The sequence below is a fragment of the Schistocerca cancellata genome, chromosome 5, assembly GCF_023864275.1.
Source record: "Schistocerca cancellata isolate TAMUIC-IGC-003103 chromosome 5, iqSchCanc2.1, whole genome shotgun sequence".
Taxonomy (NCBI): Eukaryota; Metazoa; Arthropoda; class Insecta; order Orthoptera; family Acrididae; genus Schistocerca; species Schistocerca cancellata.
In genome coordinates this window covers 648,915,223-648,931,047 of record NC_064630.1, presented here as the reverse complement: position 1 = coordinate 648,931,047, position 15,825 = coordinate 648,915,223, and the positions used below count along the sequence as shown (strand labels likewise).

Below are 15,825 nucleotides of genomic sequence, written 5' to 3'. Positions count from 1 at the left end.
CATTCGTGTGGATGCTTTGTACCCCAGATTCGACAATTCTGCCAGTTAACTTTCCTATTTTTGCCGAACTCCAACACACAGGAAGCTCGCTCGCTCCGCACCTGAACTACCATGTTTGCGACTAGTGCTATCAGCAAATTACCAAACTACGCTGTGGCGGTGTACATGGGACAAAAAAAAAAAAACCTGTCAGGGTTTCTCTTCAAAATGGTGTGTGTATGATATCTGTACAATGTAGGGTTCTAGTGCAATAAATAATTGAAAGTGTTCCTGACTTCAAGTATAACCTGTATATAAAAATAACTGTTATTATTAATTTCTCTGTTCATTAAGTAGGGGATTTGGCTGTATATTCCCATGGTTGAAGACTTCCATTTCTTGCAGTAAATCCAACAAATATTCTTTTGGTGCCTTACATGAACTCTCAAGGTTGTTTGGACTTTGGCATTCTGTTAATCACTGCTTTGAAGTACACCAGGTTATGGATGGCGAAAAACCCTCTGTTGACAATCATCTCCATACTTCATGGCTTCTAAGACTTCCGATTCTGTCTGATGAAGAGGAAGGTGGGAGGAGCTAACTACTGCTGAAATCTAAAAGTTACAAAGAAAATAAAAGAAATGGAAACTTTGTGTCAAAACAGTAAGAAACACATGATTATGTCATGACTGTGACAAATAATATGTTTATCAACAAGAAAGGGTTGCACAGCTTGCTGTCAGTATCATACATACAAAAACAACTATAGTGCATACGACTTGACTTTCAAGCTGAAAAGCAAGCAATGGGTGACATCCAAATATGACAGAGATCTTACACAAGACACCAATAGGATGTGTCTTGGCTCTACTGGGGAAATGGAAATCTAAGTGAAAGGAATATACAGTCACATTTACTGCTTAACGAACAGAACAAGTTATTTTGATTATGAAAAGGAAAGTTGCTACTCACCATATAGCATAGATGCTGAGTTGCAGATACACACACACACACACACACACACACACACACACACACACACACACACACCAGACTGTGAGAAACTGCGCATGATGGGAGGAGCAATCTGTGTGTTGGGGGTAAGAGAGGGAGAACAGAGTACAGATGGCGGACAGTAAAGTGCTGTTTGTGGTAGCATACAGGGAGGAGGTGGAGAGAGGGTAGGGCAGCTATGTGCAGTCAGAAGGTTAGACAGAGGAAGGGGGAATGGGGAGTCGGGAGGGGGAAGGGTGTGATCAGAAAAGAAGGAAGTAAAAAGACTGTGGGTGCACTTGTGGAACAGAAGTCTGTGGAGTGGACATAGAGGAGGGGATGGCGGCGGGCGAAGGACAATGACCAATGAAGGTTGAGAGGTTACGGCAATGTAGAGAATATTGCTTCAAAGATGAAGTAATTGTGGGTGAAGATGTAGTTAGTCATGGTGACCAGGAAGGAGGTTGTAGGTTTGGAACTCCCTTCTGGTCACAAGCATCACCTATTCCATCAAGGGCAGGGCGACCTGTTGAATCAGTCATGTGTTCTATAAGCTAAGATGCAACCACTGTGCTTCATTCTACATGTGTATGACAACTAACAAGCTGTCTGTCCACATGAATTACCACTGACAAACTGTGACCAAGAAACAGCTGGGCCACCCAATTGCTGAACATGCTGCCCAGCACAACATTCTGTATTTCAATGACTGCTTCACAACTTGTGCCATCTGGATCCTTCCTACCAACAACAGCTTTCTTGAATTGTGCGGGTGGAAGCTCTGCCTGCAATATATCCTTCACTGCCATAACCCTACTAGCCTGTCTTCATTAGTCATTGTTCTTCACCCACCATCTCCTTCCCTTTTCCCAGTCCACAGTCTTCTATTCCACAAGAATACCCACAGTCTTTTTATTTCTTGCCTTTTCTCTTTCGCCCCACCCACCTACCCTCTGTGTAACCTCCCGAATGCACATCGCTCCGCTACTCTCTCTCTCCGACTCATTCCTGTTTCACAAGCTGTGACATTGTCACGAATGAAACAGTGACCCATATACAGAATAAATTTCCTTTAATTTATGTCTGTAGTCACAAACTTTTTCTTCACAGATTACCGGTTTCGGTCTATAATGACCATCTTCAGATCTGCAGCAAAAAATATGGGAAAAACATAAATACACTCGCAGATTGCCTACAGCTTAAAAACAGTAAATAGACCATAATGAAAAGTACTACTGACATATATATGCATATGTGCACCTCAAGTATGAAGAGGCATACCTGTTTTATAAAAACAGTGTCCTAATGTAATGCAGCCATAGTGGCATCGTCAAATGTTAAATGCAAAATCAGCACCAGCATCATCAAATATATATAAATAAATTATCTAGAATATTGGCACTTGAGCATATATCAATTACTGTCTCGTTACTCTTCCTCTTTTTTAACAATCTGACTTTTGCCGTGTTCTACTTCATTCCTTTTTATTACTGTAATGTCTTTTATACCTTATAAGCTCATTACAGACATCATGACTGTATCCCCCACTTTTTTTTACACTGTTCAATTGATCACTGAAAACTAGCATATGCCTACAGTAGCCACATCTGGTGAACATGCAACACAAACATCTTGTGGCTACTGTACGGCAGCTTGTTTTGAACAGTAGTGCTACTGACAACATGACTCATGCGTATTTTGTTATTTATGTATATTTGATGATGCTGGTGCTGATTTTGCATTTAACATTTGACAAGGCCACTATAGCTGCAGTACATTAGGACACTGTTTTTATAAAACACAGTTATGCCTCTTCATACTTAGAGTGCACATATATGTCAGTAGTACTTTTCATTATGGTCTATTTACTGTTTTTAAGCTGTAGGCAATCTGTGAGAGTATTTATGTTTTCCCCATATTTTTTGCTGCAGATCTGAAGATGGTCATTATAGACCGAAACCGGTAATCTGTGAACAAAAAGTTTGTGACCATAGATGTAAATTAAAGAAAAGTTATCATCCCTGTTTGCATGCACAAGTAGCACTTCACTGTCTCCCACCATTACCCTGCTCTCTCTCCCTCTCCCTACTCCAGCTTCCTCTTTACCTCCACCACCCAGTCTGCTTTCCATCAAGCGCTGTTGCTCAAAACCTGGCTCTGGCAGCCAGAGACAGTAGTCACGTGTATATGTGCTGTGTTTATATGAATGTGCATTTTTTTTCCTTTTCTTTTTGAATCATCAGTCTTCTGACTTGTTTGATGTGGCAGACCATGAATACCTCTCCTGTACCAACCTCTTCACCTCTGAGTGGCACTTGCAACCTACATCCTCAATTATTTGTTGGATGTATTCCAATCACTGTCTTCCTCTACAATTTTTGCCCTCTACAGCTCCGTCTAGTACCATGGGAGTCATTCCCCGATGTCTTAACAGATGTCCTGTCATCCTGTCCCTTCTCCCTGTCAGTGTTATCTACATATTACTTTCCTCTCTGATACCGTACAGAACCTCCTCATTCTTTATCTTCTCCGTCCACCAAATTTTCAACATTCTCTATTGCTTCAATTCACTACCATAAAATGCTGTGATCCAAATGTACAATCTCAGAAATTTCTTCCTCAAATTAAGGCCTATGTTTGATACTAGTAGACTTCTCTTGGCCGGAAAGTCCTTTTCGCGATTGCTAGTCTGCTTTTGATGTCCTAGCTCTGTCCGCCATGGATTATTTTGCTGCTTAGGTAGTAGAATTCCTTGACTTCATCTACTTCATAACCATCAATCCTGATATTAAGTTTTTTGCTGTTCTCATTACTTTTGTCTTCTTCAATTTACTCTTCATCCATAATCTGTACACATTAGACTGTTCATTCCATTCAGCAGATCATGTAATTCTTCCTTACCTTCACTCAGGATAGCAATGTCATCAGCGAATCTTATCATTGAAATTATTTCGCCTTATATTTCAATTCCACTTCTGAGCCTTTCTTTTATTTTCATCACTGCTTCTTCGATATACAGATTGAACAGTAGGGGTGAAAGACTATATCCCGGTCTTATGCCTTTTTTAATCCGAGCACTTCATTCTTGGTCATCCACTTTTACTGTTTCCGCTTGGCTCTTGCACATACTGTACATTACCCACCTCTTCCTATAGCTTACCCCTATTTTTCTCAGAATTTCGAACATCTTGTACCATTTTACATTGTCGAACGCTTTTTCCAGGTCGATAAATCCTATGAACTTCTCTCTATTTTTTTCTTTAATCTTGCTTCCATTATCAACTGCATTGTCAGAATTGCCTGTCTAATGCCTTTACCTTTCCTAAAGCCAGATTGATTCTCATTCAACACATCCTCAATTTTCTTTTCCATTCTTCTGTATATTATTCTTGTCAACAACTTCAATGCACGAGCTGTTAAGCTGACTGCACAGTAATTTTTGCACTCGTCACCTCTTGCGGTCTTCCGAATTGTGTGTATGATATTTTTCCAAAAGTCAGATGGTATGATGCCAGACCTGTAAATTCTGCACACCAACGTAATAGTTCTTTTGTTGCCACTTCCCCCAATGAGCTTAGACATTCTGATGGAACATTATCAATCCCTTCTGCTCCACCACAGCTCTAATGAATTTTGTTTCTTATACTGGATCCCCTCTCTCTTCAAAATCGACTCCTGTTTCTTCTTCTATCACATCAGAAAAATCTTCCCCCTCATAGAGGCCTCCTATATACTCTTTCCATCTATCCGCTCTCTCCTCTGGATTTGATGGTGGAAAACCCATTGCACTCTTGACATTACCACCCTTGCTTTTAATTTCACCGAAGAATATTCTGACTTTCATATACACTGAGTCAGTCCTTCCGACAATCACTTCCACCCCCCCTCCCGATTTCTTTGCGTTTTGCATGCAGTCATTTCATCTTAGCTTCCCTGCACTTCCTATTTATTTCACTCCTCAGCAACTTTTATTTCTTTATTCTGAATTTCCCTTAACATTTTTGTTCTTCCTTCTTTCATTGATCAAAGAAAGTATTTCTTCTGTTACCCATTGTTTCTTTGCAATTACCTTCTTTGTATCTATGTTTTTCTTTCCAAATTCTGCAACTGCCCTTTTTAGAAATGTCTATTCCTCTTCAAATGTACTGCCTACTGAGCTATTTCTTATTGCAGTATCTACAGCCTTACAGAACTTCACACGTATCTCGTCATTCCTTAGTACTTCCGTATCCCACTTCTTTGCGTACTGATTCTTCCTGATCAATCTCTTGAACATCAGCCTACTCTTCATCATTACTACATTGTGATCTGAGTCTCTATCAGCTCCTGGGTATGCCTTACAGTCCAGTATCTGATTTCAGAATCTCTGTCTGACCATGATGTAATCTAACTGAAATCTTCCCACATCACTTGGCCTTTTCCAAGTATATCTTCTCTTGTGCTTCTTGAATAGGGTATTGGCTATTGCTAGCCAAAATTTATTAGAATTCAATTAGTCTTTCTCCTCTCTCATTCCATGTTCCAAGACCATATTCTCCTGTAACCTTTTCATCTACTCCTTCCCCTACAGCTGCTTTCCAGCCCCCCATGACTGTTAGATTTTCATCTCCCTTTACATTTGTGTTACTCTTTCAGTATCCTCATACACTTTCTCTATCTCATCATCTTCATCCTGCAACATAGGCATGTATACGTGAACTATCATTGTCAGGGTTGGTTTACTGTAGGTTCTGATAAGATTAAACATATCAATGAACTGTTCACAGTAACACACTCTCTGCCCCACCTTCCTATTTATTATGAATCCTACTCCAGCTGTATCATTTTCCACTGCTGTTGATATTAGCCTATACTCATCTGACCAGAAATCCTTGTCTTCTTCCCACTTCACTTCACTGACCCCTACTACATATAGATTGAACCTTTGCATTTAACTTTTCACATTTTCTAGCTTCCCTACCACATTAAAGCTTCTGATATTCCACGTCCCAATTTGTAGGATTATCCTTTTACTGTTTCTTCAGTCTTTTTTTCCCCTCCCAGAGGTCCGAATGGGGGAATATTCCAGAATCTTTTTCCAATAGAGAGATAATCATGACACTTTTTCAGTTACAGGCCGCATGTCTTTTGGATACATGGTGTCTCTCTTTAAAGCAGTGGTTTCCGTTGCCTTCTGCACCCTGATGCCGTTGATCATTGATGATTCTTCCGCCGTCAGGGGCAGTTGTCCACCCCAAGGACAAGAGTGTACCCTAAACCTGTGTATGCTCTTCTGCCCTTTTTGACAAGGCCATTAGCAGAATGAGGGTGCCTTCTTATGCCAGAAATTGGCTGCCAATGCTGATTAATAATCAAAATCTAAGCAGTGGCACATTTCAAACCCAGGACTGAGGATGTTTCAATTACCAAAGACACTACCTCTAGACCATGGGTGCAATCTTGTGCGCATTTATGTCATCTATTTTAGAAGAAGGCCTTCTGGCCAAAAGATTGTGTATTTAATAGTCTTTGTTGTGCCTGTCTGCAATTCAACATCTCCGCTATACAGTGAGAGACGATTTTTTTTGTTTTTTCTTTTCTTTTTTCATATTATTGTCATTATTCCATTACGTCTACTCTGTATCACAGAATGTGCATCTGACATATCAAAAGAAATAAACACAAAATGGTTAAGTTGTACTGCATACATCCAATAGCTATTTGAAGATATGTACTTCATTTTTAATGTTTTCATTACATGTTTAACAGAATAAGATTATGGCAGTAGTTGTAACTAGTTATTGATGAAATTACAATTGCAATCTTGGTGTAACAGTATAATAAAAAGGGCAAGGAATAACTGCAGACCCTTAAGCAGACTTTAAGGTCTTCAACCGAGCTAATTTTATAATCGTGCGATGTTCAGAGGAGGATTAAAACTGTAGAGGGAGATAAAGGCTTGAAACAATAAGCACATTCAAAAAGACGTTAGGGTGCAGTAATTATGAGGAAATGGAAAGACTTGCACAAGACAGACTTCTGTCATGGAGGGCTGAACCTGGCATGTCTACGGACTGATGACTACAAAAAGAGTTACATGTAATGTCTCCTTCAAATATATCTTTAAGTTTTAACAATGAACCTCTTGTGATTCACAAATCTCCCTTTTCTGCGTCCGAAAATTAAGTTTCACAGCACCTCCATGACTCTCAAAGCTTACTGAACACACATGTGGTGAAACACAATGAAGATTGAGTCCTATTGGCTACATAGTGGATGGAAACATTGCTTCACTTTTGGTTCATTGGCTTCTTGCTGTCTATTATGGAGGTCATGAAACTTGTCCTTTAATTACAAGCTGCAAAAGACAACTGATTATATTCCAATCAGTGGCATGAATACACATTTGTTAGAGGATCATGACGACTTTCTAAATACAAAGGCCCAACAGAATGTCCAGTAATATTTTAAATACAAGTAAATATTGACAGTGTATCTTTGCACTTATCAATAACTGGAATCAGAATGAGATTTTCACTCTGCAGCGGAGTGTGTGCTGATATGAAACTTCCTGGGAGATTAAAACTGTGCCCGACCGAGACTCGAACTCGGGACCTTTGCCTTTCGTGGGCAATTGCTCTACCATCTGAGCTACCGGTAGCTCAGATGGTAGAGCACTTGCCCGCAAAAGGCAAAGGTCCCGAGTTCGAGTCTCTGTCAGGCGCACAGTTTTAATCTGCCAGGAAGTTTCAAGAACTGGAATGATTTCTGAAACATTCAGAGATTAATCTCTAGCTGCTGTTGCAAATGTAATCATCTGGTTTTACAGCTAATAATTTTGGACTGGTTTGTTCCTTCCTTTACCATAAAACTGGAAGAATGTCACAATGTGTAGGTGGGTTGGGAAATTTAGTAGTAGTAGTAGTAGTAGTAGTAGTAGTAGAAGTAGTAGTAGTAGTAGTAGTAGGAGGAGGAGGAGGAGGAGGAGGTGGTGGTGGTGGTTTTTTGTTTTTCCTTTAGTCTAGTTTGGTGCAGCCTTTCACACTAGTCTATCGTGTGCAAGCCTGTTTACACTATTACTGCAACCTACATCCATTTTAAATGTTACTGTATTCATGACTAGCTCTCCCTGTACAAGTTTCATCCCAAAAACTTCTCTCCATTATCAGACTATTGCTTAATGCCTCAGAATGTGTCCCTTCTTTTAACCAAATTATGCCACAGATTCTTTTCTCCCTATTCAATTCAGTAACTGATCAGTTATTGTATCTACCCACCTAATTTTCCGCATTCTTCTGCGACATCACAATTCAAAAGCTTTTCTTCTCTTGTCCAAACTGTTTACTGCCCAAGTTTCATGTTGTACAAGACTAACTCCAGACAAATATCTTCATAAAGGATTTCCTAAAACTTAATTTTATATGTAACATTAACAAATTTCCCTTTTCTGAAATGCTTTTCTTTCTATTTCCAGTCTGCATTTTATATCCTCTCTGCATTGGCTATCATCGAGTATTTTGCAGTCCAAATAGCACACACACATCTATTACCATTAGTGTCTCATTTCCCAATCTAATTCTCTCAGCATAGTTAGATTTAACTATTGTTTTAGTTTTGTGACCTCTTTCCAAGACACTATCATTCTGTTCTGCTGCTCTTCCAAGTCCTTTGCTGACAATTACAATATCAGGAAACCTCAAAAGTTTTTATTTCTTCTCCCTGGACTTTAATTCCTCTTCCAACTTCCTCCTCAATTTTCTTCACTGCTTCCTTAGCGTACAGGCTGAGTAACAATGGGGACAGGCTTCAGCACTGTCTCACTCCCTTCTCAACCAGTGTTTCCCTTTCATGTCCAACTCAACTGCAGTCTGGTTTCTGTACAAACTGTAACCCCCTCCATTCCAATCAAATGTTTCCTAATGCTTCAAGACTCAACCATCACTGGCTTCTTCCATTTATCCAGGGCCTACCACCTTAATTACCTATTTTTTGCAATTTCTTCAGTTTTAATCTACAGGCCATAACCAATAAATTATGATCGGAGTTCACATCTGCCCATGGAAATCTCTTATGCAGTTTCAAAATTGTCTTGTCAGTCAAAGCTTCCACTGTCTACAGATCTTTTTTCATATATACATTCTTCTGAGACTATTCCTTATACATTGACTGCCCCATGCAGAGTGATGGATGTTTCACCATCAGTTTGGCAGACATGTAGTCAGGTGAGTGGGGCTCTGCTGTGGCCAGTGGCAGTCTAGTTAAATAAAGGATCAGCAATGACTAAATTATGCCCTTTGTAAAATTCTACAAGGTGGCTCCCTCTTTCATACCTTCCCTGAGTCCATGTTCCACCATTACTCTTCCTACTACTGAATTCCAGTCCCCATCACAAATTCCCGCCACCCTTAACTATCTGCATTTATGTCGATAGATAAAGAATCTACTCACCACGTGGTGAGATTAAAGAAAGTGCAAGTCTTCTGAGCCAGTGGCTCCCCATGGCAAAACAGTTGAAGGAGAATGGAAGGAGGAAGAGGAAGAGGGGGAGGAGGAGGAGGAGGAAGGGCTGGTGAGGTTTAGCAGATTGATTGTGTCCCCCAGTCACCTAGAACCCAGGATCAGGCAAGACTTACTAGACAGGATGAGAAGTAAAGACACTGCTCACCCCGCCAAGTAAATCCCCCCCACAGGTTTCTGGGCTCGGAAAGCTTGCATCTTTTCTTTGACCTTCACATGTTTTCTCCCGCTGCAGCTTGGTAAGTAGGTCTTTTTAATCTACACATTTACATTATATTTTCAAAACTTCATTATGTTTATGGATAGTTTACTTCTTCATACATTCTTTTGCTCTCTTAATGATCTGCTGAGCTAGCTGATAAATCAACTTTTGCTACTGTAGTGGGTGTTGGCTTCATGTCTATGATTACAATGTGTTCACTGTGCTGGTCACAGAAACTTACTCTAACCTAATTGAGGGATCTAACATTCCACTTTCGGACACAAAGAATAGCAGCACCCCACCCCCCCTCCCCCTCCCCACACTGATGAACACATCCTCCATAACTATCCCCACCACAAGTTACAAATTAGGAACTATTTACCTCTGCAATATTTTACTTAAGACCATGTCGTCATTGTTAAGCCATGCATCAGTGCTGCGTGCCCTCAGGACAAGTAATGGTTGTGAGTTTCCCTTGCTTTCATCTGTTCGCAACACTAGCACAGCAATTTTAGCAGACCACATCAAACATCCACACTGTTGCCTCTGTCTCTACTAAACGGGCTGCTGCACCTCTTCAGGAATCACAGGTGAGTGATCTCTCCACAGATACCCCTCTATTGTGGTTGCACCTGTAGTACAGCTATCTGTATCGGCAGTCCACCTCAACTAGGCCTGTGGTTCATGGATAGGGGGAAAGGTTAGTAGATACAGCTTCATAAAGCTAGCTGCTCTCAAAGTTGAAGCACAGTGTGCTGCTTGCTGAATTAGGATGCTAGACATGTTACTTGTTTGATTCATACAGGTAAAGCAACTGGCATAATGACCAATTCAGATGTTACACAGACTGCATGTGTAGTGAGGTACCACTTTTTGTGATGTCAAGTTCTTGTATAATAATGAATATTACTGTAGTTTTGCCATCTCTCCCTTGAAAGCTCTGAAATATATCTGTGTCAGCTATCAACTTATTATCACTATGGTTATACTCTCACAAGCAAAAGAAACACAGGGTCAGAAGAATTTCTGTTCACTTTTATAATAACTTGTCCTACAAAATCAAACAGTAATTTCACCTTACGCAGTCTGCAAGTTATGTCTCCTATTATGGGTGTCAAATAAGATCAGCAGACTTTGGTAATTTCATATATTATACAGAGGCTTCACTTCTGCTGGTTAGTAACAGCTTGTCTAATTAGAAAGCAATGTGGAGCATTGAAGTATGTGCAAAATTAATGAAAGCAGAAGAATGCTACACTACAGTATGTGATTGTAGTTGTTCAGCCACCAGTTACATCATCAAATGGTAGCATGCCACAATCCAGATCCGACGAGTTTCAATATGGTCAACCGACTAGAATGGAGAGTTAGTTGAGAAAGGTGCATGTGGCACCAACACTCATCATTCAGTGCTAATGCAGTTTCATTATATCATTTCAACACAAAAACAGATTCACACTGGTATTTCTTGAAATAATGGCTTTTATGCATTACAGAACTGGTACCACACTATTACCTGTCATAAATTACATTGCAGCCAAAATAACACAGTAGAAACAGACTTCCTGAAAACTTTCATTCACAGCACTAATCGCTGTCTTATGCTAGGTTTCTTAAAACAATCTCTGTAGTCTGTTGTATAGTAATTACAGTGCTTAACTCTCCATGCAACTGTAGTGCAACATCTAGCTATGATTTAAGGAATTTGACATGCTATGATCAGGCTCTGGAATGCAGGTTAGTGTTTTTTTTATAATTTTGATAAATAATTTCAGTATAGTTTCTTTTTTTACAAAAAGGAACTAATGTACTTAAATTTGTAAACAAATCAAAAATTTATTTCGTAAAACATCACATTTTTGTAACTGTTTCATACAGAATTGTTGCCTTCATTATTATCTGCATAGTTATCAGAATTACAGGTAATAAAGGAAACCTTTAAAAATATGGCAATAGATATCAAAGATATGTGCTTTATTAAGTCGGCTTTCTTCTCAACTGTGCTTAAAACCTTATTTACCTGCAATAACATCAATTACTTTCTCCCATATGCACTTGTCAAAACCAGGTTTCCATTTTTATAAAGAGAAGCAACAGAGATTACTTCTTATGATTACAATGTGTTACAAATTCAGATTCACAAATGAATATAAAATTTTGTAATGCAAAAATTACAGATACTGTGTGATAACTGTCACTTTGATCAAATATTATGTTTATCTTAATGACCACCTTGGAATGTACCTCTGCACTGAATTCTACAAAACTATCATTTTCCTTCATTCATTCATGACCTTTTCTCTTAAGATATAATTCAGATACACTGATTAGTTACAAGAATCTTATCTTCATCTCCATGTTTTTCCATTACCAGTAAGTTATCTTTAAAAATCTGTTTGTTCCAGGTAGCAGATCAATCAACTAAAACATTGAAAATATTTTCTCACTGTAGGGGTTAGGGAAAAAAATGTGGTCCCTCTGCTATTCTTCTCAATCTTAACAATGTAGGCAAGTTTATCTAAGGAAAACATGGATGCACAAAATCAACAACATTTGTTACATTGAAATTAAAGCAAGAATTTTGAAGCGACAAAATTTATCAATTAAGTCTATGCATATGCAGAAATAAAGATACCTGCCAAATTTTTATATCACTGAATATTTTTGCTCTTTGTAACTACCCAAAAATGTATTATATAATTTTAAAGAATTTCTCTGTTAATGGTGCACGCTGTGCATGATATAACTTAGATCTATGAACAGTTCTACTTTTGGTCTGGCATCCAATAAAATATGTTCAGAACACACAGTTTTTGCACAATATATTTAAAATTACTTTTACAAACTTAAGGAAACCAACTGCAAACAATTTTCAGTTTACAAAAATGAAACAACAGTTCCAACTACTAAATGTTTTATTGACATAACCAGTTTCAATTAAGGACATTCATGCATTGCATACAGAAAGATTACTGTAACATTCAACTCCTTGACTACAGCAGCCAAATACTAATCTTGCATGCATGCAGAATATTTCCTCTACACATGATTAATCATTAATTGAAACCAATCATGTCAAAACATCTTGGAGGTGCAACTTCTTTATAGGAAATTTCGATAGTTGCAAGACATTGTCGCCTTATGGTAATCATTTTCAAACTATTACTAAATAATAGTTTTCTGGAATACACCACTGACAATATAACAATGCCAAACTAAAATTGTTCCATACTGCACATTAAGTCTGCCACAATCATATCACATCAGCTTTTTGGTGTACAAAATGGCTTTAAAACTCAGAATGATCAAATTCAATAAAATGAGAGCAACGATGAATCTTAGAAAGCTACAATAACTCATGACTGCATATTATTTTAATGTAGTGGCTTAAAATGCAGGATGACACAGAATGTTTCATCGGTTTAAATAAGGAAAAACAAATCCTTTACAAATTACATCATCATCAATAATTCTTACTTTGTGGGGGGATAGGGACATGTTCCTTTAGCCAAGGCATCAATAAACAATGTTTTCTAAAAACTTTTCTGAACGTTTCAACAACCTAAATTTCAACATTTATCAGTAAGAAAGTCATTAATAGTACTGACAGTACAAAAAGTGGTACCAGTTACTTGACAAATTTAATGACAAGAGCTCTTGGTCTCATCCAATAAACAACACCAAGTTGACAATTCTAATTATGTAAAGACAAACAAATAAAATCACTGATTCTTTTCCCAATTAGTATGTCTAACACTCCCATAAAAAACCAAATATCTAACTATCGTAGTTAGAAACACTCATTTTTCAATTATTATGTGTGTGTCTGAAGGTAATCAGTAGATTAATAAAATAGATTTGCATAACAAGTACATATAGATGTTTTACCCTTCTCCCTAACATCAGCCTACTGAACAAAATATTGACAGGGTATTTTTAACTGAAACGCAAGCACATGCACCTTCCTCCCCCCCCCCCCCCCCTCCCAAACAAAAAAAGCGCATGTGCGCACACACACGCGCGCGCACACACACACACACACACACACACACACACACACACACACACACTTTTATTGGGAAATAGCTATTACAACGAATTTTTATGCCCAATTTAAAGCATGCATTTACTAGTCCTTACATGAAACCAATACTTTTAAGTCAGAATTCCTACTAAGGCAACAGTAGTTTATACAAATTAAGTTTCTAATCATATTCTGTAATTGTTCCCATAAATAAATATAGGTATTTTCTAGCTACTTTGGGTTTCTATCATTCAGTGCTTGTCAGTCTGCAAAGATGCAACAAGCTACTACTATAAATTCCTACACCTATTTCCATGCAATTCCCTTATGAAACAGGACTTTGTTCATTATTATGGGTCTCTTATCTACTGTTGCTGTTGTGATACAATGATCCCATTCACAACATTGCAAATCCGCACATTCTCACATGTGAATGTTTACTGGCACTTCCAATATGCATGTATGACACAAATTTTATTTTCTTCCAGCTTTCATCTCTGCTGCAACAAGTATGCATGCTTTTAACTGTTAAGAAATTTCTTCTTTCCCATTAATCTGACAAGACATTTCAAAACTGAAAAGTGAATTCATGTTTACAAGAGTTATTTAAAAGAAATGCAAAAAAAAAAAAAAAAAAAATGTTCAATAGACTGTATTTTGTGAAGAGTAGACAATGAACCAGAACATGCAGTGTTTTTGCCACTACAAATTAGACTAGTTTTGTAATAATGTAAATTCTGTCCTCAGTAATTAAGTTGCCATGATTAAGGTCCAATAGATACCTACCTGAAAAAATACCAGTAACACAAAGTGAAAGTCAATTATTCTGCAGCATCTGGGTCTTACTTGCCTTTACACAATGCAAATTATTCTTCAATGACTTAAATCTAAGAATTTTCTTAATCCCACAAAAAGAGTGCTACTTAAAACACCCATCCATCTTATTCTGACTATATATGAGTGGCAATAGCCTACTGAAAAATGAGGTTCAGTACTGTGAAATGTTAAATTTTAACATAATATTATCCTACAAGCAACTGATCACAGTCAATGAGAATTAAGTATTTTCACCATAAAATGTTTCTTAACTAAATTATCCCGCAACAGTTACAAATTAGCAAAAATATGTGAAGGCAAAAATTGCTTCTCTCTTTATAAAGCTTTTTCTTTAAGCAAATATAGCACAAATAATACTTTTATTTTTCAACTAATTAAAAATCAGGGCAATAATTGGCAAACAAAGCAGCACAGGAAGTGCTTACAGTAACATGTCTAACCACACACACACACACACACACACACACACACACACACACACACACACACAGAGAGAAAGACAGTGAGATATATATATAAATTTTGGGTTGCTGGTGGACCAGTAGTGACTCCAAAGAGGAAAGGGAGAATAAATACACAAACAATGATGACTGCAGTTAAAGAGTAACTTTTTCGTAAGTAAAATATACTCACTTTAATATCTTGCAATTAAGATTAAGAACCAAGACAACATTTTCATAAATTATAAACAAATCAATTCTAATTTTCAGAAATAAATGTATAAAATAGTAAACAAGCAATGATTTCCTATATCTAAGGCAATCATATGTCATGGCTAACACCATCCCCATTACTCGGCCACCGGAACATAAGCAAATGACAGCAAAAATGAGTATTTTCCTGCCACCACTGCTTTAACATAATTATATAACTATATGAACAAATCATGAGTACTGTATAAAAAAATCCTTGCTGTTAAAACATCTCTGTACAGTTTTGATCATCATCCCTGGTGGAAGTAGGGAATAAAAAAACAAACTTGCTTAGCAAGTCTTACTTCAATCCACAGAACTGTACACAATTATTCGAGTACAATTCAAACGTGTGACCGAATTACCTTATAAAAATGGCATAAATCCTTTCTCAAAATAAATATACAGCCACAATTTGGTCAGAGCAGTTAGAAAATCACTTTATGCATTGTGTACTTCCCACAGAAGAATTTTTCACAACATACAGTGAAATAACTGTCTGCTGAAACATTAGTCTGAGGCCAAATGGAAACAGCACTGGACAGCTGTCAGAGTAAGGAACATCTAGACAACCAACTGGTTGGCTTCCTCATGGGTTCGGA

General features: G+C 37.9%; 1 protein-coding gene across 1 annotated transcript in view; it reads right to left on the bottom strand.

Annotated features, from left to right (window-relative positions):
- Positions 1 to 13,685: 13,685 nt before the first annotated feature.
- The window catches only part of LOC126187318 (ras-related protein Rab-8A), a 55,252-nt gene continuing 53,112 nt past the window's right edge, over positions 13,686 to 15,825 (bottom strand). The window contains exon 5 of the mRNA XM_049928328.1: positions 13,686 to 15,825. This exon is cut by the window's right edge and continues 42 nt beyond it. Coding sequence (XP_049784285.1) covers positions 15,772 to 15,825 — 54 coding nt within the window. The 3' untranslated portion in view covers positions 13,686 to 15,771.